This window comes from Adiantum capillus-veneris, chromosome 3 (assembly GCF_014529385.1).
Source record: "Adiantum capillus-veneris isolate H3 chromosome 3, ASM1452938v2, whole genome shotgun sequence".
NCBI classification, from domain to species: domain Eukaryota; kingdom Viridiplantae; phylum Streptophyta; class Polypodiopsida; order Polypodiales; family Pteridaceae; genus Adiantum; species Adiantum capillus-veneris.
In genome coordinates this window covers 154,528,641-154,552,770 of record NC_140933.1, presented here as the reverse complement: position 1 = coordinate 154,552,770, position 24,130 = coordinate 154,528,641, and the positions used below count along the sequence as shown (strand labels likewise).

General features: G+C 44.2%; 2 protein-coding genes across 9 annotated transcripts in view; one reads left to right on the top strand and one right to left on the bottom strand.

Annotated features, from left to right (window-relative positions):
• Positions 1-1,105: 1,105 nt before the first annotated feature.
• The window catches only part of LOC147461998 (uncharacterized), a 71,435-nt gene continuing 48,410 nt past the window's right edge, over positions 1,106-24,130 (bottom strand). For 3 of the 8 annotated variants that reach the window (XM_086509466.1, XM_086509469.1, XM_086509470.1), the window contains 11 exons: positions 11,173-11,300; positions 11,030-11,092; positions 10,287-10,405; positions 10,099-10,214; positions 9,097-9,928; positions 3,294-4,019; positions 3,004-3,213; positions 2,822-2,917; positions 2,340-2,516; positions 2,153-2,248; positions 1,106-1,592 (listed from right to left, as the gene is read on the bottom strand). In XM_086509466.1, the coding sequence (XP_086365592.1) occupies positions 1,326-1,592; positions 2,153-2,248; positions 2,340-2,516; positions 2,822-2,917; positions 3,004-3,213; positions 3,294-4,019; positions 9,097-9,928; positions 10,099-10,214; positions 10,287-10,405; positions 11,030-11,092; positions 11,173-11,300 (2,830 nt within the window). In that variant the 3' untranslated portion in view covers positions 1,106-1,325. Of the gene's footprint in view, positions 1,593-1,681; positions 1,770-2,152; positions 2,249-2,339; positions 2,517-2,805; positions 2,918-3,003; positions 3,214-3,293; positions 4,020-9,096; positions 9,929-10,098; positions 10,215-10,286; positions 10,406-11,029; positions 11,093-11,172; positions 11,400-24,130 lie in introns of those variants that run through there. The other 5 variants (XM_086509471.1, XM_086509473.1, XM_086509472.1 and 2 more) reach the window with 5 other exon arrangements.
• LOC147461999 (uncharacterized) lies at positions 4,541-7,950 on the top strand. Its single transcript, XM_086509474.1, has one exon. The coding sequence runs from the start codon at positions 5,374-5,376 to the stop codon at positions 6,187-6,189; it is 816 nt and encodes a 271-aa protein (XP_086365600.1). The 5' UTR covers positions 4,541-5,373; the 3' UTR covers positions 6,190-7,950.

The following is a 24,130-nucleotide window of genomic DNA, read 5'->3' as shown; positions in this document are numbered from 1 at the left end:
ATAGCTAGGTCGAATCACAAACCCATCCCTCGTGAGGTGGAGAAGATGCTCTCTATAGAAAGCCCTCTTTGTGCCCAACTCCTGTAACGGCTCTATCCATGTCCTCCTCGTGTCCAACTGGATCAGATCCTGACGAATAAGTCTATTAATCTCTACCCGTGTCAGAGACCTAAGGGTGCCTGTAGAGAGTATTGAAAAGGAGGCAACCTGTCCATGGTGAAACCATGTGTCTGAAACCATGACGCCATCTGTGCAAACCAGCATGATGTATCCCCATTAAGAGCTAATTGTCTGGAGGACTCTAGAGCCACCCTCGCATATCTGTCTCTAGTAGTATCCCACAGGCTGTGTACAAAGGAGACTGATCTGGTAAGCGCCTCAATCTCCATAGGGGGGGCAGCTAATTCCGCTCGAATGATATCATGCGGTACGGAAGCCTTGGCTCTAATTAGCCGAGGGATCATAGATACCAGGGGCTTCTCCATACGCCTCCAGCCATCTTGGCCTATAGAAGGTCCCCAAACCTGCACCCCATATAACATAGTAGAAGCAACCAAAGTATCAAAGAGCCATAACTTTGTCATAGGTTCCTGGAACTGAACCTGCGAACACATCCTCTCCATTCCTCCCAGAGCCACACCAGCTCTAGTTAGTCTAGTCTCTGCTGTTCTTCTCAAAGAAAATCTCGGCCCAGTAAAGACTACCCCCAGGTAAGTGTATGCATCTGTATACTCCACAATCTCCTGACCATATTTGAAGGTAGAGAGAGAGAGAGAGAGAGAGAAAGCATAGTTACCCGGAACGAGAGATTGGAATGTGGCACGGGGAACGCCAACAGGCGTGAAATGCCATTCCCTGTTACGGAGACTCACGTCTGAAACACAGAACGGGGATTCGGAATGGGAAGTTGGAATGGGAATGGGGACCGAAGACCTGAAAATTTGCCATTCCCTCTAACTATCAAAAAAAAAAGAGAGCATAGTCACAATGGCCTACATAAGATGATGAGAGAGAGTATGTGACCCCCAAGTTAATGCCCCCTCTTAAACACAAAATAAGATGATGAGAGAGTGTGTAGCCTCTCTCTTAAACACTCAATCAAAAATAGGAAGAAGCATTGCTTTTGCCAGGGGCCTTATTCAACAAATCTTAATCCAATGAATGGTCCACAGTAACTCTCGAGGGTTTCAGTATTTTACTACGACCTTCTGACCATGCTGTCTGGTGTAAGCAATCAAGCCACCAAGCTAAGCAAGTCGAGGCAGATCTTGCTCAACTCACAAGTCCAAGATACATGGGCTTGGAGGGATGCTTTTGTTGATTCTCTACCTAGTAATGTGCTTGCCAAGTTTCTTGCTTCTCTTGTATCTTGGCAAAATTTGGGTCATCAGTACAGCAAACAATATGGCTCCGATGGTTGCAAGCACTACATAAACACTGAATCCCTTCAAGTAGGAGGGTGTGTGATGATGAAGCACCGCATGGACTAAGAGTATGTCAATACCATAGGCGAAAACTATGCTTCCGGACATGGTCGGCACAGACACTATCTTGCGTAATCCTTCCACTGGGCCAACGCTTGTCAAATTGAGCTGCATAGAACACAACTAGATGTCAGTAAACCTTGATAACATAAAAAATCTTGATATTTCACAGCTCCAGAAAACTGACAAGACAATGTGAATAATTACATGCCTTGTGCTGGTTCACTACATGGTGTGCGACAGAGCCATAATTGTATTTGAGGTATTCAAAGTGTTTACAGAGCACTGCATATGTAGTGTTCACAAATAAAAAACAAAACAAAAAAACATAAAAAAATCACCAGCTAAAATTGCAAAATCTCAGCTAGATTTTGAGCTTGCCTTAAACAAAACCGTTAAAATTTTACTAGCAAATCCTTCCAATTTTGACCTAGAGTTTTAGGTGTATCCTTTTTCTTTTTGATTGTAAAAGATGTTTTTTGTCAGCCCTGCATGTGCATATGCGTATAAAAGTCCAACATAAATGTAAAAAAGAGCCCGCATATGTGCAAAAAGACTTCTATGTAAAATGCATTTGCATCAGAGGTGCATCATCGATAGAGCATCAAAAGACACAGTATTCTGCAGATTTTTTCCTCAGCAAAAGACAAAATCAAAGTTAAACAGACCTGCTGTGCTAAGGAACTGCCTAAGGATCTCATCCATTTCGAGATAGTGCCTCCTTTGCTTGTATCATTTACGTAATTCATGCCCGACAAGGTGATCTGGTTGGAAACGACCATTATCTTATAGCGGGTAAAGTACATATATATATATTTGAGAGCCCTCACCAATTCAACAGTTGTCGTTAAATACCTGTCCATCAAAAGCTCCAAACAAGAACCGTCTTGCATTTTCCGTAGAACCTTCAATGAATCCTAATGCTTTTATGTATGGGATGTTCACTGCATTCTCTGATCTCAACATTCTACTACCCTTTTTTGATTGATTCAAAGCACTCGCATTCATCACAGTACTTTGGTTTTGAAAATCCTGCAAAACACAAAAAGCTAAAGGAAAATTCTATGAAAGTACTGCAAAAAATACAGCAAATCCCATAAGAAAATTGTTAACAAGACAGAGAATCACGATGTTAAAGTTTTACTGAAGGAAGCACATCTTTTTGTAGATTTGAACAACAGTAACAAACTTATAGCACATTAGCTTTGCTACAATAATTCAAAGAAGAAAGTTACAAAATAGAAGGCGCATGCCCTATTCATAAGGCAGCTATCAGATAACTTACTACATCTTTCCAGAACAGATAGCATGCAACCATTACCGAATGTAAGGGGTACCTCACAGTTTGTTTCAAGGATCTCCAGTGTTGAAGATTTGTAAGAGCGAGCTTGAGAGTCAAAAAAGTAGTATGCAAACCAGTTTTTGTCCTTCACCTGTGAAGCGTAAGGAGAGAAACACTAAAGTGAAGATCCACACCTAATCTTACAACCAAACTAAATGAACCTGATAGATAGCATACCATGTGGACTGGCCCTTGAGCTTTTGAATGCCAAACACTGTGCCAGATTTCTCCCGTCATTGCGTCCATGACCGAAAAAGCTAGCCCACTTTCCTTAAAAGAGTCATTCTCACCAACCTTCGAGATTGATATGGAAGTAGTTGCTACAAGCATCAGTGTATTCCTCAATACTCCACACAGATCATGACGCATCACTCTGTTGCTTTCAACCTACAAATCAAATGTGAGCAGGTGGCACACTACACATCAGAGTCTAGGAGGTACGAGGATATGCCTAAATAGCTACTTGCCTTGTCAATTTCAGATGCAGCTACTAGCCGCTCTGACCTTTGCAAAAAATCTGTCTTCCAAACTTTCTTGGATATAAACACAAGGCTGGATGGAATTTCTGGGTTAGATTGCATCTGGGCCGATAAATTAAAGCCATAGCCTGAAATTACGCTCTTATCCACATCAACAACTGGAAAAACAAACATCGAATCCTGGCCTTGGAAAACTTTAAGGCTGTCTGGCAATGTAGGGAATACATGAATGTTCCTTTTAACATCCATGAGCATGTAAAGGTTCTCTGTTTGGAGAGCATTCCTTGCTAAAGGAAGAACATCCTCAATTGCATGACGTAGACGCACTGAATGCAATTCGGTTCCTGTGTAACTATCCACCCATGCAAGAATACCTGAACCATCAGCTTTAGAACCAGAATTTCCGACCACAAGAACCATTGGATTTTGAACCTGTGCAGGCTCAATAGAGTGGTACCATGGGAGAAGTTTGAGCATGACAGCTTTACTTTTTTGTATAGATTTCCGAAATGAAGAGATTAAAAGAGACCACACTATTTTGCTGCTTCCACTATGAAGTGCAAACAGCTTTCCTCCTTTTGTCAGTACAATCAAAAGCCTTCTAAATCCATGTTCATCCTGAACTAGTTTCAATTGGCCTCCTTTCTTTTTCTTCAAAGAAAACTCTTGAGCACCTCTTCCTTTAATTTCTGCCATAAGTTTCTCTATTTGTCCCTGCATTATTATAATTGTCTTAGAAACCAATCTAATTGTCCACAAAAATGTTTTTTCCATGGAAGAATAAGATGAATTCAACTAAAATATAAATCACCTAAAGAGGAAAGTGCAAGTTATAGACCCATGGTAGCCATCCGCATAACAATGTAGCCCTCATCTTGCTTACTATGATATCCTCACTTGGAGCAATAATGCCCAACAGTAAGTGCAGCAGCTCTCTCTCTCTCTCTCTCTCTCTCTCTCTCTCTCTCTCTCTCTCTCTCTCTCTTTACTGGGGAGAGGCAGAGAGAGGCAGTCCCAGAGACACATTACAGATTTCTTTTCACTAGATATGGGACAGCCAGAGGAGCAGCCACCACTGCAGAGCTCGTCCCACACTCATTCGACCACTACTGGCACTCTCATCGACCGAGCATTGGAGCTACAGAGATACAGACGACCGCGACTGAGGAGAGGAGCTACACAGCATCGACGGAGACTACAACAGAAGATTCGAGCCATACTCTCTCGACATCCAGAGTGCAGATGAGGATGGATCCTCACCATTTCTTCCATCTTTGTTTCACACACTGTTACATCCAGTTTACCGGGTACCTATTGTATCAGCTGCTACACCCACGTAGTTTTAGATTGTAGTAGTAGTAGTAGTATTTTGTTCCACTTCTAGTTCTTTTCTAGTTCTTTTGTACCCAGACATGGTATTAGATTCACTATTTTGTAACTGATTGGTCTCATAGGTCATTTTGGCCTTTTGAAGACGTTAATATAACATTTCATTTCATTTCATTTCTCTGTGACAGGTCTCTCACTGTTTTAAGGTTCGTCACTTCTTCTTTGCTGTTTTTATGGTTTCAAAACTGTTTTTTAGGGTTTTGTCACCGTTTCTTGCTGTTTTTTAGGGTTTTGCCATTGTTTTGTACTATTTTTTAGGGTTTCAAATCTGTGTTTTGCCGTTTTTTAAGGTTTCACAAGCGTTTCTTGCTGTTTTTAAGGTTTCCTGTATTTTTTTGTTGTTTTAGAGTCTCTCTCTCTCTCTCTCTCTCTCTCTCTCTCTCTCTCTCTCTCTCTCTCTCTCTCTCTCTCTCTCTCTCTCTCTCTCTCGTCGGATAGATCTTTGAGGTCTCTTGGGATAGTTTCCTACGACGTTATGAAATCCCTTCTTCTTCTTCTTCTTCTCTCTCTCTCTCTCTCTCTCTCTCTCTCTCTCTCTCTCTCTCTCTCTCTCTATCATGGGAAGCATCAAAGAAGTGTTAACGGCTTCCCCCACGTGTAAGAAGACGCATCCCTCGCCAGTCGCCCACAAAGCCTCTTTCATGAGCACAGGGAAGAGGATGTCGCAATAGAGAAGGAAATGAGAGAATGGAGAAACGAAGTTGAAGAGTGGAGGAAGGAGAGGAGCCATATTCTTCAAAGATGGACCGAAGAAAGAGATGGCATGTGTAGGAGGATCGCTTCGCTCGAGGAGAAAGTGGTCATCCAAGATTCCATTATCCAAAATCTACAAGCAAAAAGTGGGCAGCTCGAAGAAGGCGAAATTCAACCATCCATGATGGAAGAATTAAATACCATGAGAGAGGAAATGCGGGTTATCAAGGAAGGTGAGGAGAAGAAGTCATGGGCCGCGGTCATCTCCGCAACACAAAAGAAAGTAGAGGAGGCCGAAAAATGGATTGAGGTTGCCAAGACAGGGAAAGGTAAGGAAGCTCCTTGTACACCCACTCTTATTAACATGACCCTCGAAGAGGAACACAGAAGGAGGATACGGGCTCTACATGTGAGGGTAACCGGCCTCAAGGACATAAACAATGTGGAAAAAGAGGTCACAAGTCTCACATCCATGATGGGGGTGGACAAGCCTTCACACACAAAGGCATGGAGAGTGGGCAAGAAGAGTGATGACCCGGGAGAATTTTCAAAAGGGAGAGCTCTTATACTACGCTTCCCCTCCTTGGAAGAGAAGAAGGAATTCTTGAGAAAGAGGCCTACCCTCAAGAAGACAGGTATTTTTCTCGGTGATGATCTCACTCTCTCACAGCTTGCGCATATGAGAGAGGTAATGCCAAAGATTACAGCGGCAAGGGAGAAGGGGAAGATGGCCTTTTACAGAGATGGTCGATTGCAAAGCGGTGTTCTACATGAAGGTGTGAGACCTATGGGACCACACTGAAGATGGCTACTTGCAATTATAATGGATCTATGAGGTTGGACGTTGGTGCCTTTGAGGACAGTTTCAGAGACAAGGACATTGTTCTCTTCTCAGAGACTCATCAAGCCCCAGGACAGCTTATGCCACATGTGGTGGGATACAGATGGGAGACAGCCCACAGGACAATCGCAAGATTTGAGCATAAAAGTAGAGGTTCAGGAGGAGTAGCAATGCTATTTAGGGAGGAGTTACAGCCACTACTACATATTGTACGGAGAGATAATCATGCTAGATACATGTGGGTGAGGCTGATCAGAGGCCAATTTCTATACATTGCCATATGTTACTTTCCCCAAGTACGTCAGTATATACTGCATCCAGAGGACAGTCGCCTTTCTCTATACTAGATGATGATATATGACTTCAATGCCCAACGGGCAACTCTCAGACAGTCTTCTACGACACTTCAGATGAGATTCTTAGAGAGCTAGATGTGGGTGAGTTGGGGCTTGACAGATGCTCACATGACAGAGAGTAGACAAAGTATGGGAGATACCTCACGGAGATGAGTTAGCCATACTTAATGACTTACAGCGATTTTCCTCGTTCATCTCTCACCAAAGTGCTCAACAAAAAGAAGCCAAATCAACATTATAAGTAGGTCCACCCAGTCCAACACTCTAGACTTGGCACTCTATCCATGACAATCCTGTATGCCCTAGACTTGGCACTTTGGTCCATGACAATCTTGTATGCCCTAGACTCATGTTGTGCTTTGAGCTCCTCCACCTCCTACCTCAGCTAATGCACCACCTCTGTGATGGGTTTTAGGGTTAGGGTTTTTGCGTCAAGGTCATAGACGCATCTGATCAGTGCGTTTGTTTAGCAAGTCACGGACTCTCTCTCCCTAGAAAGGTGGTCCATGCCAATATCTTTGTCAGAGCCAAAATCCTCCATGTCGCACATAGATCTTCTCTCCTCATTTATGTCCTGTACTTGCATCCGTAATCGTTTGTATGAAACTAGAAACACTGAATGATTCTTGAAATGACCCTCGTGCTTTTGAACTAACTTGATTGAGTTTTATAGATCCTTGGCCGAGGGACTCAAAACCTTGCAGAAGAAGAAGAAACATAAGACCTACCAACTCACTGAAGATCGAGCTAGTGGCCTAAAGATAAAAACAAGTTAGGCTTAAAAATCCTAGCCTGACCAACTTATAAATCAATGGTCAAGAGACCTAAAAACCCCTAAAGTCAAAGAAAACCTGTTTAAAGCGCCCCAGAGTGGCCGAAACGAAGTTGGACAAGTTTGATGATGTGGCACCTGTGCGGACATCTTGAAATTTGTGGCAGATTTTCATGGAATTCCCAAAATATTAGGAAACTTTTTTTTTTGGTGTAAATTTTTCATATCTGATGCATTTTGGCCTTGGGCCTTTAAATATGAGCCTTGGGGGCTCTCTCTAGCACTCTATAGAGCGTAGAGTGCAGAGGAGGTGCTCCCCGACTGTTGTTGCGAATCATCAATAATAAAGAAATACTGAAAGTGGCGCCAATCTTTGGGGCCTCTGCTGTCTAGGAATGGAACTCCGCCACTCCGTTTGTGTGTGTGTGTGTGTGTGTGTGTGTGTGTGTGTTATGCGTAGCCTCGAAGCAATTCTTTAAGCATTTGCATCATACAAGGGTCTCACAAGCAACCAAGCGGGTTATGCTTCCCTCGGGTGTTTGGACTTCTTCGAAGCAGGAACCGTCCTTGCTACAAACTCATCAACCTCCAGGACGTCCTGTCATGAACGAGTCAAGGGTAAGAAAAAGACAATGAAGGATAGAAAAAACAACATGGAAATTAGGATAGAGTTTACCTCCTGCTCCTTGTCCTCCTCCCTATTGCCCTTTCCACCCAAGTCGACGCTTGATTTCATCGCATCTACGAGCTTTGGATCATCAAAGGGGGGGTTTTGTAGTGGAGTAGGAATCCCAACGGACACAACCTTGTCTTGCGTGGCCTGGGACTCTTCCTCAACCACGTGCAACTGCTCTACTGCCAGGACCTCTGCACACAAAACTGCAATAATGTGAGTAACAGAGTCCCAAAGTGGGAAGAGCTTGCTTTCAAAGGCATCTGGCGCACTGTCTAAGGGAATTTATCAATCTTGAGTTATCAATGGGGATCTATCAGTGTCTAGTCTATCAGTGTCTAGTCTATCAGTGTCTAGTCTATCATTGAGTCGCATCTACCACATCACATATGCCTGCACTATCTAGCCTTGATACCCCCCTTCTATCCAAGTAGCACAGTCCGTGGTCTGGAGCTGAGCATGCTGCCAGCCAATGTCTTTACTATGGTCCTTTGCAGTGCATCAAGTCTGGGTTGAGCAGTGTGTGTGTGTGTCTCTAGTGACATCTCTATTTCTGTTCACTGGTTCCATTGCGTCTTTTTCACAGTTTCATACAGGTTGAGTTATCATATCTGAGTAGCACTAAAGGCTAGCGCATCCTTGTTAGCACTTTGAATGAGACTATGAGCATACTGCTTCGAGCCCATCCACGTCACGCTCTGAGCACTTGTAAAGATTTCTCTGCTACAAGATTTCATCTTATCTCCATGCCATTTCCACATCTGTTGATTGAGCAGTAGACAGAACAACACTCTCACTTGGTACCTATACAGGCTAATGTGGTATTTCAGTGGAGGTGTTTGTAATGAAGACTGTTTTTCACATAGAGAGAGGGCATTCATAAACCACTTGGGTTATATGCACACAGATAAGGATACACTCGATGTAAACTTGCTGATTCTGCTGTCTAATAAAAAGATACTCTGAACAGATGACATGTGCAGATAATCTTTACTTATAGAATGACCTGGTGCGGAAGACCCTTTGCTACAGAAGTGTAAATTTTATGCAAGAAACCTGTTAGACACCTTGAACCAATGTCTGTGAGCTCCATTTATATGCTTGATTTCAGCTTTCTTTGGTGGCAATTCTTCTGCCACAAAAGCTGCAATGGCAGCAAGCCCATCCTCTCTGGTCCATACGACTTTGCTATTTTGCACAAACACTAAGGAATGGTCCTCCATGACAAACAGTGCCCGAAAACCACATGACTTGTCTTTGCGTAAGTAGCCACTTATGTGAACCTGCTGCACCAAGCCTCTCTCACAATCGAGATCCAAAACATGACTAGAAGTTTCATCCTTGTCACCTTCAATGGTAACAATTCGTAATGCCACTTTGCAATCTTCAACCAATCCCACATGCTGAACTGCCATTACAGATGTTTTGTTGCCCAGAAGCTCCAAAGTATTGCTGATGACAGCAGGGCGTTCAAATATTTCAAGGACCTTCAGATTGTGATCAGTTTTCCCTATCTTTATGAGTACAATCTGATCGGTAAGCTGCAAGGCAAAAACTCCTTCAAGAGTTGATCTCAAAAGCCGGGCTTTCCCAAAAGCATCAGGAACAATACTTTGAATAGGCGTTTTATGTATAGAGAAACTGTTGACTGGACCTATGTGGCCAGTGAATATTGTCTTTCCATCGCAATCTAACCCAATAACAGTATGCTTGGTAACCACTAGCTCATCTGTGCAGATATTAGCTTTGATTGTAGCAGCTTCCTGCATAACCAGGCGCCCTGTGAATAGATAGATTTTCCATACACAAAACCCTGAAGCTCCTGTGAAGCCTACTCCATACAAAGAATTTTTATCTTCGCCAGTTAAAACTCTTCTCAAACTGAACTTACCACCCTGACTGCATACAAACATCACAGAATGAACACCTAACTCTGAAGACCTTCAAAATCAAGAGTGGCTAAACTTCAATACTAAGATGGTTAGTAACAAATGATAATCAATAGTTACAAGCAGTAGCACAGCCCAAAACATAAAAACCAAAAGTAAAATTGGTCGTTTGATCTGCACCTTGCATTGGCAGTATTTGTTCTCCAAAGGATCTCTCCATCAGCACTAGATACACCATATAATTGCAGTCCTCCAAAAATTAAGAGCATTTTGGCTTGAAGATGATGTATTTGAATCTGAGAGTAGAACTGGCATAAGAAGCTGACAAGCTGTAAACGATTACAGCTAATCATTGAGTCATAGCTTACAGGTGTCACATCAAGTGTGGGAGGAGAAGCAAAGGGAGGGAATCGAGTCTCCCAAGTCAAATCTCCATTTGTAATACTCCATGCTCGTAAAGTAGTCCCTCCTGAAAGTGTTATAAGATCTGAAATGTACCAACCAAAGAGCTGTTTGACAATCAATTCAGGTCTTCTAATACTGAATGTGATGGCCAAAAGACAGATACTAAATAGTTCTGTGTTTGTGACAACATATGGAGCTCACAAATGCAACCATCTTTGATATATTAGCTTGGTCGATGATACCAAACTCTTCTTGTCTAAGTACATATGTTATCTGATGATTAGTTAAATGATTAGATCCCTTCCGATGTCTAAGGACATATGTTATCTAATGGTTAGTTAAATGATTAAATCCCTTCCGATGTTTCTACAATTGATTAAATTTGTTCTTCTTTGGCCTCAAAGAAATCTTAGTGAGCTGAAGATTTCAACTAACCTGTAACATTTTCGGTTGATAGAGAGTTTTTACTGTGGTGATATTTCAAGGTGAGGGAGCAACTTTAAGAGCTACAAAACTGTGCACATCAGCCTACCTAAATCCACTGTTGTTGTTAACAGACATTCCACACCGATTCAAAAAGCATTAATTGTACTATTGATGTTAAAAGAAAGTCCACACCCTTACAGCATCGATTGTACATGTCTAAAGAAGCAGACTCCACACAGATGCCATCTTTATCACAAACTTAAGGAAGGAGGATACTTACACTTTCCAGAAGCAATGTCAAGTCCATTTACTTTGTCAGCATCTCCTAGCATCCGCCTCCAGACTGGGTGGGTACTTCAAGATTAGTCTTCAATGTACTTTACTAGCTCAAAAGCAAAATGGAAGATGAGTGAAGCTCCGTACTGATTTGCCCATCTCGGATGTTGAGAGATGCTAACACGTTCTGCTCTGTTGCAGCCAACAATAGCTTTTTACCTTTGGCAGAAGTGTGAAATACAGCATGTTTGACCCTTCCAATGTACTTGTGGTACCTGAGCGTGCAATATCAATTCAATGACCACTTCCAAAACTCTTAAAACATTTTCATGGTAGTAGATTTCTGTAGAAAAGTTGCCGGTTCAAAGGAATCACTAAAGTCCAGCAAGATGAGATTTAGAATTAGTGTCCTACCTTCATATGGTCAAAAAAATATGAACTCACAAACTAAGACGAGCATTAGAGGAACACAAGAGCACAACAACTACATTTCCACTTCACAAAGAATCTTTTGATACACTCATAAGTCGAAGAAAAGAATGATTTGACTGTAGTGCAAATAGTGTGTCGTGCTCTCTACAGTGGGTGCTCCTCAGTGCAATGTGCGTGACAATCTCACTCAAAACAGACTGAAAACAGGAAACAATAGACAACAACTGAGCTCACAGAGACACAACAGCAACAGTAGACCACAACAAATGACTCGACTATCTCAAAGAGCTGATACAGACTCTGGCGTGACAGCACACTCAGCTCCAGCCCAAGACTCTCAAGTACAATGGGGTGTCGAGGCTCAGATGTGCAGGGATGGTGAATACGTGCTCTGTGTATAGACTCACTCTAAACGACTATGTAAAGATACCGATGACCAAACCGCTACTACTCATATATACAACCATAAAGAGCCACCAACAGCTCATAAATGACAGCACCTAAGTCTATCTCCACTGAGTGGTGGTGGTGACCTGGCCACGATGTCCACTAGACCACCGTATCCCTGCCACGTGTCACTGCGCAACGAGTCCGTCCAGTGTGAACCGACCAACCAAAGACCAACTGTAAAGTCCAAACTGTACTAATTGTCCTGTGAAAGTGACACTGTAGCCTGCTACAAGTTGCCTGCCACAAGACCGCTCACCGTCTCGGTGAGAGGAAGACTGAAACTGTGAAAGAAAACTACTAGCTACTGCATATGTACAATGGTGAGCTCCTGAATTTGTCATCCAAGAGATAGAGTGGTGTCCACTGCTGCACCCGAAGTATCAGCCTCTGGAGGTGGAGCCATCAAATCAATTGTGGGGCCCTGCTGTATGTGAGCTCTCCTGTCAGTAACTGGGCCCCCTGGGAGAGACCAGCCACTTGCTGCTGGGCAGATGGTAGCACCTGTCCTGTAGTGTACTGAGGACGTCGAGTAACACAGCCATGGCGATGTGCTCCAGCAATTCCGTCATAGCAAGTCACATTTTGCATCTGAGGCAATGATGACGACTGAAATCCCTGAGGAGGATACTGTTGTGGAGGATACTGTTGTTGTTGATTGTAGTACTGAACTGGAGTCTGTGAGTGAAGTCCCATAAATTGCTGAGAAGGACCCGTTGCTGCATGCTGCACTGGTGTACCTGCTCCAGTCCACCGATACCCCATACCCATCATCGTAGCTTGGGTTGCCCTATTTTCATGTAAGAGCAATTCTCTAAATCCTTGTACTTGATTTTGAAGGTCACTAATCACTTGAGACTTTAACTTCAGGGCCTGTTGGAGTGCGAAAATAGTGGCATCCCTATCGGCGATGGCGCTCTCAGCAACTCGCTGAGATCCCTCCATAGCTGCATAAGTAGTTGCGTGACGCTGGTGTGTAGCTGCTAACCGCTCTGCTCCAAGCTCAATGGTGGCAATGGCTTGCCTAGACTCCTGCAATATATCTTCAGATAGCTGAAAAAGTGATGTAGAGTCTGACACTGTGGAAGGTCTTGTAATAACAGTGTCGGGGTGAAGAGAGCTAGCTAGTGGTACAGCTGGTGGGACTGGTGTGGCAAGTAGCACTGCTCGTCGTGGACTGGGAGTATGCCTCTCTGTCGGAGTAGACATGGTGGGAGTGGTTGCAGCAAGACTAGGCATAGGAGAAGAAGCAACTCCCACTAGAACTTGGGAGCTAGTCACTGTGGTAGGGGTAAAAATAGCAGCATTAGAGAGAGGAACACACACTGTAGAAGCCACAGCTGTGACATGCATAGTGTGATCTGCAACACCTGAACTTACCATCGAATCAGTAGCGGAAGTATGCGAGGAACGTCAAACGGGTTGCTTCACTTGAAGCTGCTGGCTTTCCGAAACTGGCAGTGATACTAAAGATTCTACTGTGTCCTTCACTACCTTTGCCCTCTTTTTCTTTGGCTTCCCAGGGAGATCCATTGTCTGTTCAATATCTTTCCCTTTTGTCTTAGAGCTTTTACGCCGCATATCCGCATCCACATCCATAGGACTAACAGGTATGTTAATGACCCAAGCCAACAAATGAGTTGCAAAGCATTGAAAGCTAGATTGCACAGATTGCACCTGAGCTCTGAATCTTTTTGCCCGCGACTGTAAAGAGGTTAATAGAATTTGATGAAAGCCACATGGGATGGTGTGGATCAGGCAGTATAGGCATTCGCAGTGCGAGAATATAGTAGGCACGTCATATCTGCCCTTGCTTACTTTAGCAGCTCTGACCAAAAAGTAGTACTAGAAAATGGCCCAGAGCTTTTTATTCCTTGCATAGTCAGCATGACTCGTACTAAGTAGCTCTTTGCATGCCTCAATGGTCGCATCTTTCGAAAGTTGTGAATAGGTTCTTGTAGCCGGTTTTACTGTAGGAAAGGTTGTCATCCCGAAAGCATGACCAATGCGTGTAGCAATCAGTGGGTGTCCTTTGACTTTGGGAAAAAACTGAGAACCTCGTGCACCATATCCATGGGAATATCAGAAGGCAGATCGGCCTCTGCTAATGCTAACAGACCTAGCGTATGTAGCTGATCTTTCGATAAGACTTCTCAAAGAGACGGATGAGGCTGCTGCAGATGGAAGTTCAAAGTGAATTTGGTTTGAGTTTTGGAAGAAGGAGGCTGAGGAATTTGATGGCTCAGTACCTGCATGATGGCTTTCCTCTTCTTTTCGTTTTTCACAGCATCTTCGCGTTCATCATCTTCCTCTTCCTCTTGGCTAGAAGACTCTATGTCAAAGTCCGAAGCAAAGCCAGAGCCCGAGTCAGACGCTTTGTAATTCTCATCGCTGCGATCAGTGGAGGACAGATCGGTGAGGCCATGGCTGGAGGTATCCACATCCTCTTCCTCTGCAGAACTTTGGGATCTTTCAATTGGCCTCTGTCAAGACAAAGCTTTCTTCTTCCTAACTTGTTTGCTTGTACCAGCCATCATGAAGTGTGCTTGCAAATTTCAACCCTGAAAAGCGTCAGTTGGTCCGAAAAGCTAGCTGCCTGGCCTGGCCAGTGTGCAGGGTGAACTCTGGAACTCCCAGATTCAGAGATGTAGCGCTGCACTTGGCAAAAGCTTGATTACGCAGGAAGACGAGTAGGGGGATGCAGGAAGAGGAGAGTGGGCGAGGGGATTGGTGAGGACGAGGAGGGTTGGGGTATGGGCACGTTGAGTAGGGGCGAGGGGTATGCTGGGTATGGGCGAGGGGATTGGTGAGGGGCGAGGGGGTTGGGATAGGGTAGGGGCGAGGGCCAAAGAGGAGGCTAGGGGCGAGGGGGTGTGAGAGGGTGGGTAGAGGAGAGGGGAGTAAGGGGAGGGTAGAGGCGAGGGGGTGTGGGAGGGTGGGTAGGGGCAAGGGGGAGTAAGGGGAGGGTAGGGGCGAGGGAAAATGTGCAGGGCGAGGGGAGGGGTTGGTTAGGGCGGGGGGTAATTTTAGGGGTAGGGGCAAGGGGAAGTTGGTTAGGCTAGGGGCGATAGGGAAAGCAAGTAGAAAGCAAGCAGTTCCCAAGAGGCTCATCAGAAAGAGTTCGGTACTGAGCTCCGGCTCCACTTAGTAAACGGAAGCAGAAAGCTGCAACAACAAAAGGAAACTTTTTAGGTAGGTAGGTAGGCAAAACTTTCTAGGTGTGTGTGAGCACGTGTGAGAGAGATACGGGACAGACAGATAGAGATGCACCAGAGTAGTGCTAGGAACATACCAAGAAAAATCGATATTCTATCCGATTAGAGTTGCACCTCGGACATTTTAAAGAAATCCACAAGGACACACACACACACAGAGAGAGAGAGAGAGAGAGAGAGAGAGAGAGAGAGAGAGAGAGAGAGAGAGAGAGAGGACAATAGAGAGAGAGTTGTAAGCTGTAAGGACTAGAGATAGAGATACCCAAGGATACAGATAGACACGGATACAGAAACAGGAGGAAGATGATTATCCAATCTATGAGTGGATTCAACTAATAAAAAGAAAAAAATTGAATCGTAGCTGGAATCCAACCCGAATTATATCAATGAGATGACATGAGATGAGAAGCAATTTGATGCATGCAGTAAAACAAGGAGAATGTTAACGATAACACGGATTACAACTGAGATGAGATAAGGTAAATCTGAGAAGAGGGAAAATGGAAAGCCGGCGAGAGCCGAGGATTGAGGACGGGACAGTCATAATGTTGTAGGTGGGAATTATAACATAACCAGATTCTAAAGAGTCGGGCAAGTGAGTGATAGCACTTTATTCTTGATCTATTTACCAGTGGCAAAGGAACGCCTGCCAGAGTGACTAACTGGACAGCCCCCTGTGGCAAAATCTCTTGTACCATGAATGGCCCTTGCCAGGCTGGGACCATCTTCTTAGCTTTCTTCAGATACTTAGCTTGATAGAGTAGCACCAGGGAACCCTACGTTATTGTTGGCTTTCTGAGATGGCGATCATGCCACGCTTTGCGACAAAGTTGCTCAGCTTGGAGAGCATGTGAAGCTAACCTCCTGCTTTCTTCTAACATTGAGAGACGAGAGAGGTTTGCTAAAGCAATCCCCGCTGTGACACGAACACTTCCCACTCTTGCTGAACTTGAGTTGAACTCATATGGTGCAATTGCTTCTAGGCCGAAAGCTAGCTGGAATGGGGTGTAGTTAGTGGTTGCCTTGAAGGAGGTGCGATAAGCCCAAACTGTGCCGATAGCCTGAGCCCAAGATGTTGGATGCAGGTGACAAGATTTCTTGAGAAGCGCGATTAGCACTTTGTTAGTGCTTTCAGCCTGCCCATTTGCTCTAGGATAGTAAGAGCAAGACTTGCGATGAAAATCCTTGTAATACGTGAGGAGTGTGGAGATTAGGTCGTTGACAAAATGACTATCTCGATCACTGGTGACTTCCAGAGGGCACCCAAACCTGCAAAAAATATTTTCATACAAAAATTTTGCGACAGTAGCGGCTGTACAGTCGATGGTAGCCACCACTTTGGCCCATTTTGTTGCATAATCTGTTCCTACCAAGAGATACTTACGATTGCCTGGTTGAGCAAATGGAGTAACTGGATCAACAAAGTTCAAGCCCCATCTCTCAAAGGGCAACCACGCCATAGATACCTATAGAGGGCGATTTGATTGCTTGCTAGGCTTGGGCGCACATCGGTGACAGACATCACAAATCTTGACATGAGCAATAGCATCTCTAAATATATAGGGCCACCATAATCCTGTTTGTAAGATTTTTTGCGCCGTGATGTGACCAGGGTAGTGGCCACCTATAGGACCACTGTGTGCATCCTCCAGAATGTGGTCTACTTCATGAGGGGAGACGCACCTGTGCAGCACACCATTTGGCCTAGATTTGTAGAGCTGTCCGCCAATCAAACAGAACGGTCTAGATTTCAGCAAGAGTCTTCTTTTTTGCAAGGGAGAAGCATTCTCAGAATATAGGCCAGTAGAGAGCAGATGTAACACATCTCCATACCATTCTGGGGTTGTGTCCACCTTAAAAAGATGACTATCAAGAAAAATCATCATCAACCCCAGTATTGGGCTCACCTGTGTGTATGCGAGAGAGATGGTCGGCCATGACGTGCCGCTTGCCTGGACTAAGAACTACTTCGAAGTCGAACTCCTAGAATATCAGTAGCCATCTCCAGACTCTTCCTGCAACTTGGGGTTTATTCAGAAGATAGCGTAGCGCATGATGATTTGTGATGATAGTGAAGTGAACCCCTAACAAGTAATGACGAAATTTTTGTAAAGAATACACCATAGCCAACCCTTCTCTTTCTGTGGTGCTGTAGTTGCGCTCTGCTTTGGTGAGCAGGCGACTTGCATAGTGAATAGGGCGATCCAGGTTGTACTCTTTACTAGGCTGAGTCAGCACAGCCCCCACAGCCAATTGACTGGCATCCATATGCACATGAAAAGGGAGAGACCAATCTGGAGCCACTAAAATAGGTGCTTCAGTGAGACGCTTTTTGAGGTATTTAAATGCTTCAGCCTCGGGTTTTGACCATTTAAAGGGTATTGTAGCACTAGTGAGTCGGGTCAATGGTTGAGCCACCTGTGCATATATTCATATGAACCTACGATGATATCCTATGTGGCCTACAAAGCTCTGAACACCTTTCGGGTTGATGGGAGGTGGTAACTTCAAGATTGCCACGATCTTCTCTGGGTCAGGTGCTAAACCTTTGGCAGACACCACATGGCCTAGAAGAGTACCCTCAGTTACCAAAAAGTGACATTTGTTAGGCTTGAGTTTTAGCCGTGCCTCTCTGCACCTGAGGAAGACGGCAGAGAGTTGAGCGAGATGCTCCTCTAGATTTTCCACTGGGGTTGAACATTGGGCACCTAAGAAAGTCGAAAAATCGTCCATGAAGATGAGAAGATGACCCGTAAGTAAAGGACAGAATATAAGATATGCTACTCGATTGAAGGAAGGTGGAGCGTTTTTCAACCCAAACGACATCCTAGTGTAGATAAAAATACCCCAGGGAGTCACAAAGGCTGTTTTAAGCTGATCACCTGGATGGATGCCCAACTGATTGTATCCACTGAACCCATCCATAAAATTGTACAATATATGCCCTGCTACATCTTCATGCACACGCTCAGTGAAAGGTGTGGGGAAACCATCTGGGATAGTTACCTTGTTCAGAGCGCGGTAATCTACACACACGCGGATTTTATTGGACTACTTCTTGGGTGCTATCACCATGGGTGATAACCACTCAGAGTGCTCCACCGGTATAATGATCCCTACCTCTTGCATTTTTTCGAGCTCTGACTTGACAGCCTCTACATACTTTGGGTTGAGCTTGTAAGCTCGGCCTTTGACAGGCCTAGCCCCTTCAACTAGAGGGATAGTGTGGAGGACAAATTTTGGTGGGATCCCTTCCAAATCCTTGTAGGACCAAGCAAAAACATCCTTAAAAGAGTGTATCAAAGAAACTACCTGATCAAGTAATGCGGGATGCTCCCATAACCAAGCTGCTAAGAGGACGTGCTGGGGGTTGTCAGGGTCGCCCAGGTTGACTTTTTTGACCGGGTCAGGAGGTGTAACTGTGGAGGATACTTCAGAAGTTGAGAAATGAGCTACCTCTTGGAGCTTCGAGACATCATGTGCTGGCGTTTGATCGATTGGAAACTCCGCATACTCTTCTTGTAACCATCCTGGTGGAAGCTCATCGAAGGGTAAATCTTCAGACACAGACATAACAGAGTGCTTTTGAGTGGGCGGGGCGTCCGACCTGGGAGATGTTAGAGGAAGGGGGGAATCATTGACGAGTTCATGCAGAGGAGATTTTTCCCCCTTCGGTGATGTGTTATAGGTTCCCTGAGGCGGAGGGCTTCCATAGGAGGATCATCTGAATCATGAGAATTTGGGGCTGATCCACTTACTTCTTTGACTGGTCCACTGTCTGCTGTAGGACTACTGTCTGGTGTAGGACTTGGGACATTTGTGTCCGCCTGAGGAGTTGGGAGAGAGAGTGTTACCGGCACATGTGAGTTTTGAATAGACACCACATAGTATGGCATCGAGGCAGTAGCTTCCAACCATTGCAGCAAGTCTTCGTCAGACCCGTCATGTGGGATGGGCTACTCAGGGTCGGGGTTGGACTGTACTGACAATGAGCTGTGATGAACCAATGGATCCATACCTCCTTCGAGCCGAATTGGTTGCATGGGAGAGCCAGGAGTATGTATCCACATGGCGTCGTTTCCCCAATCATGAAGTGCCGCTTGAGCCTTGGTGAGTCAAAAGTTCAAGTTTGACAGACACAAATCGGCAAGACTCCTACAACCTTTACCTATTCTTGACTGACCTAGGGAGAATATAGCAATTTGTCTTCTGAAGACTCAGAGTGGTACTTGGACCATAATCGACAGATTCAACAAGTAGGCTCACTTGATACCAGTAAAGAAGACAGTGAGAGCTGACCACTTGGCTAAATTGTTTCTCTCGCAGATTTTCAGACTACATGGCATGCCTACTTCTATAGTGTCAAATGGAGACCCCAGATTCAAGAGTTTTTTTTGGAGAGTATTGTGGAAGAATATAGGCACTCAACTTGGCTAAATTGTTTCTCTCGCAGATTTTCAGACTACATGGGATGCCTACTTCTATAGTGTTAAATGGAGACCCCAGATTCAAGAGTTTTTTTTGGAAAGTAGTGTGGAAGAATATAGGCACTCAACTTAAATTCTTGTCGTTGTTTTATCCAAGACAGATAGGAAATTGGAGATAGCCAATTCAGTGGTTTTGGATTTGTTGAATTCTTATATCTCTAACAATAAGACTCAGTGGGAAAGTATTCGCCTCTGTTGGAGTTTGCTTACAACAACATTGTTCACACGTCTACGGGGAAGGCGCCATTAAGCAAGGCCCAAATAGTTGTGTAGCTTATGCTGATATGGCAGCCAATGCAATTTGTGCCACAGAATGCAGGCCAGCCGTATGGATGCTACAAAGCTTTTTACGGATGATGTAGAGCTTTTTACAGACAGTTTTTGGCGAGCCCTGATTTTGGGTATCAAGTGCTTTTGGGGGCACCCAATTTTAGCATCCCCTGTGTAGCCTTTATAAGAGTGCCTAGGGTCTTCTTCTCTCGCATGTAGCTTGGGAGTAGTACAGAGAGGAGACCTATGGCTGTTGTACTTTGTGAACCATTAATCAAGAAAGAAATACCAAAGGGACGCCAATCTTTGGGGCTGGTGCTTCTCTCTCTCTCTCTCTCTCTCTCTCTCTCTCTCTCTCTCTCTCTCTCTCTCTCTCTCTCTCTCTCTCTCTCATATTGTCTTCACATTGTACAGCTTAGTTTAGGATCCCGCAGTATTTATATTTATATTTTGTTATCCTAGTTTAATTTATTTTGTTAATCTGACCTTGTATCAGATACACCGCATTGTAACTTTCTGGTCTCATAGGTCATTTTGGCCTTTTGAAGACGTTAATATAACATTTCATTTCATTTCATTTCTCACTGTGTGTAACAGACTTGGATACTCCAAGTCAAGAATCTACCGCGACAACACCAAATAACCACTTCAAAACAGTTCACAGTTCACAATTTATTCGACAATGGCCCGGCGGAGTTCCGTGCCTAGAGATATTGGCCCCAGAGACTGGCGCCCCTTTCGGTATTTCTTTTTGTATTAATCTGAGTTCAAAGTACAAGAGTGCGGGCAGGCGCTCACACTTATACTCTTCGTCCAGATGCTCTGAGTTGTGAGAGGCCAGCCCATTTATTTAACGATTACATGGGATGTTAAAAACAAAGCCCCCAAAAGCTGAAAATCAAAAGCTTTCTAAAAATAAAGCAGAAGACTTCTCTCTCTCTCTCTCTCTCTCTCTCTCTCTCTCTCTCTCTCTCTCTCTCTCTCTCTCTCTCTCTTGCTTAATACAAATAAAGCAAAGAGGCTTTCTCTCTCTCTATTGCGTAGAAAAAGAAAATCCAGCATGCGTAACCAAAAGCTGTCCATGCGATTGTGCTTTTCCCACATGTTACTGCCACGTCATCAGCCATCCGCAATCAGCGCCGCAAATCACGGAGGCGTCCGTACAGTCAGCCCTGCCACGTCAGCAATTTCCGGGACTGTTTTTCCCGTCAGCTGGGGTGTGTGTGTACTGCTGCCCCTAGTCAAGACATGCTACGTTACTGATTTGTGACATACCCCCTCTTGAAAGCATTGTAATCTCCCTCGATTACGCGTGCAAACGTCTTAGCAGACACTGACTGTTAGTACCTACGTACTAGGAACACACATCTAGCACATGTACCAATCGACAATCACGTCACAGGACATCACTAGACATCACAGGACATCACATGACATTCAACATTCATTCGGATCTTAGACCATGATTTATCGGCAATGTAGCTAGCAATCGCATCTAGATCCAGTCAGGACCTCATAGATGTCCGATTGACTAACCTCTATTGCAACCATGTCTATTCGAGATCATTTAGACCAAAATGCTGCAATCATTTCGTCTATCAGTTCCTGCACTTAAACAATTCAAGAACAAGTCAGATTCATATTTTCCGGAATTCCATTTCATAAAGTCATCCAGCAGAATACTGTCAGTTGTCAGTATCCCTGAAGCTCAAAGAGACATCAATGACTCTAGTATTCAAAAATTCGAGGCATCTGTTGACAAAGGAGCGGAGTAACTCCCCTCTTGTGCAAACCCACTGCACCAGATCTCCCCCCAAGCTGAATTCTGGGTTCCATTTGGAATAGACTATGCTAAACCAAAAGTTTCAAGGTAAAGATTCACATTCTGAGGAATATCTGCTAGGTCTTCCTCCTCCATTCGCTTCGCATCCATTGCGAAGTAGGTCTTGAATTTAACCAAGAACCGTCAGTTCGCTTTACCTTTTTTCTTTCTCTCTGTGCCAATTTTTGTTCTGGAACGAGTATCTGCTCGTTTTCGTCCAATTCCGGTTGTTCACCAACAGGCACATCGCCTTCAAAAGGATTCAAGAGACTCACATAAAAAAAACATTGTGAATCCTCCAAGTATTCTGGCGGCTTCAGTCCAAAGGAGATATCATTTATCTTTTCGAAAAAACCTGGAAAAGTCCACACTATGTCATGCTAAGCTTACAAAGAAGCTGCTCCTTTCCCTTTTGTTTTCTTTCTCGGTCGTGCCTTCCCATAATGTAAGAGCACCCAATTCTTCTCCTTCAATTTCAAATCGCGACAATGGCGATCTGTTGCCTCTTTTTGTCTTTTCTGAAATTTCTGCAAAGCCTTCCGGACCTAGTCCCTCGTGAACTGGTCGGCTTCAAAGAAAAATCTTATTTTTCGTGCTAAGGAAGGGTAGAACCTTCGTAGCAAATTCAAAAATCTCAAATGGCATCTTCCCCATCAAACAGTTAAACTTGTTTCTGTAGACATATTCCACCAAAGGTAAAACCTTTCCCAAGTAGTCTTCTGATCAAAGACTTCAACAAATCCAGTACCACTGAATTAGCAATCTTTGATTGCCCGTCAGTCTGTGGGTGGAACGATGACGAGAACTGCAACCGCGTGCCTATGTTCTCCCAAATAGCCGTCCGAAACAAACTCGTGAACCTGGGTTCCCTGTTGGAGACAATTGTCTCAGGCATGCCATGTAATCTTAAGACCTAGGCAATAAACAATCGTGTCCACGCTGTGTTCTCGGGAGATGAAATCCATTGCAATACTCCCAAGGTGGGTGGGTATGGGTAAAAGGCTGGAACAATCCCTGTGCTTTATGCCTGTCAAACTTGACCTTCTAGCATACCAAGCAACTGCGCACAAACTCGTCCACATCCTTCTTGAGTCTCGGCCAAAAGAGGTATCTCTCTAGAGTATACTCCTTTCAAGGTGGTAGCAATGCCACGGTGACCCATAAAAGGCGGACACTGGCAATCGGTTAGAACCTTTTCCCTCAACTGCTATGTAACGCACAACATGGTTTTCTTCATCAAGTAGCCATCCTGAATGGAATAATTCGCTACTATCTCCCCTTCTGTATTCAACTAAATACATCGGCAAAATCTGTTTTGTGGCGTACTGACCGACCTTATCCTCGAAGTTCCTATGATGTATCGCAGAAATAGCCAGAACCAGCGGCTTTCGGGACAAAGTATTTGCCACCCATTTCTTCTGTCCCTGCACATGGACAATCCGGAAGTAAATTGTGACAAGATGTTAGCCCATCGCATCTGCTTTTCCGATAGCTGCTTCCATGACAAGAAGTAGCATAAACTCCCATCGTCTGTGAAAAACCGTAAAAATCGACTCCGAGTAGGTAATGTCGCCACTGAATAAGAGCCTGGATAGCCGCCAAAAGCTCTTTCTCACTAATCTGAGCTGTCAATTCCGGCCTTGAGAACAATCGGCTCTCGTAGGCAATGACATTGGACTTCTTGCATTAAGACCGCATCCAGACTACGACCACAAGTATCACAATATACTTCAAACGACTTCTGCAAGTCCGGCAAAGTCAAAACTGGTCGCGTAGTCAATTTCTCTTTCAAAGTCTGAAAGGCAGTCACCTCTGTGGGTCCCCACGAGAAAGGGACTCCTTTCTGTGTTAAGATATGCAAAGGGGAAGCAACCTCTACATACTTTCGAATGAACCGCTTGTAGTATGAACACAATCCCAAGAAGCTTCTAACTTCATGGACATTCTTCAAATCGGGCCAATCATGGATAGTCTCTATCTTGGCCGGATCCATTTGCACTCTTGCTGCTGTCCCAAAAAAAAGTGTATCTCAATTCACTTTTTTTCGCATTAATCACTAACTTGTGATCTCGTAATGCTTGAAAGACCTGAAGCAGATGATCTCTATGTTCTGCCTCATCCTTGGAAAAAACAATGATATCGTCAAAGAAAGTGCCAAAAAAAAGCCTGTACTCTCAAAAAATCATGTCCATCATCCGGTTAAATGTCGCAGGAGCATTGGTTAAACCAAAAGGCATCACCAAAAACTCAAATAACCCAAAAGTCTTCCGAAAGGTTGTCTTGTAGACATCTCCCGGCGCGATTTGGATCTGATGATATCGACTCTTGAAATCAATCTTGCTAAAACACGAGGATCCCTGTAATTTGTCGAGTATATCATTGATCCTAGAAATAGGAAATCTGTTGTTGATGGTGATTTTGTTGAGAGCTCT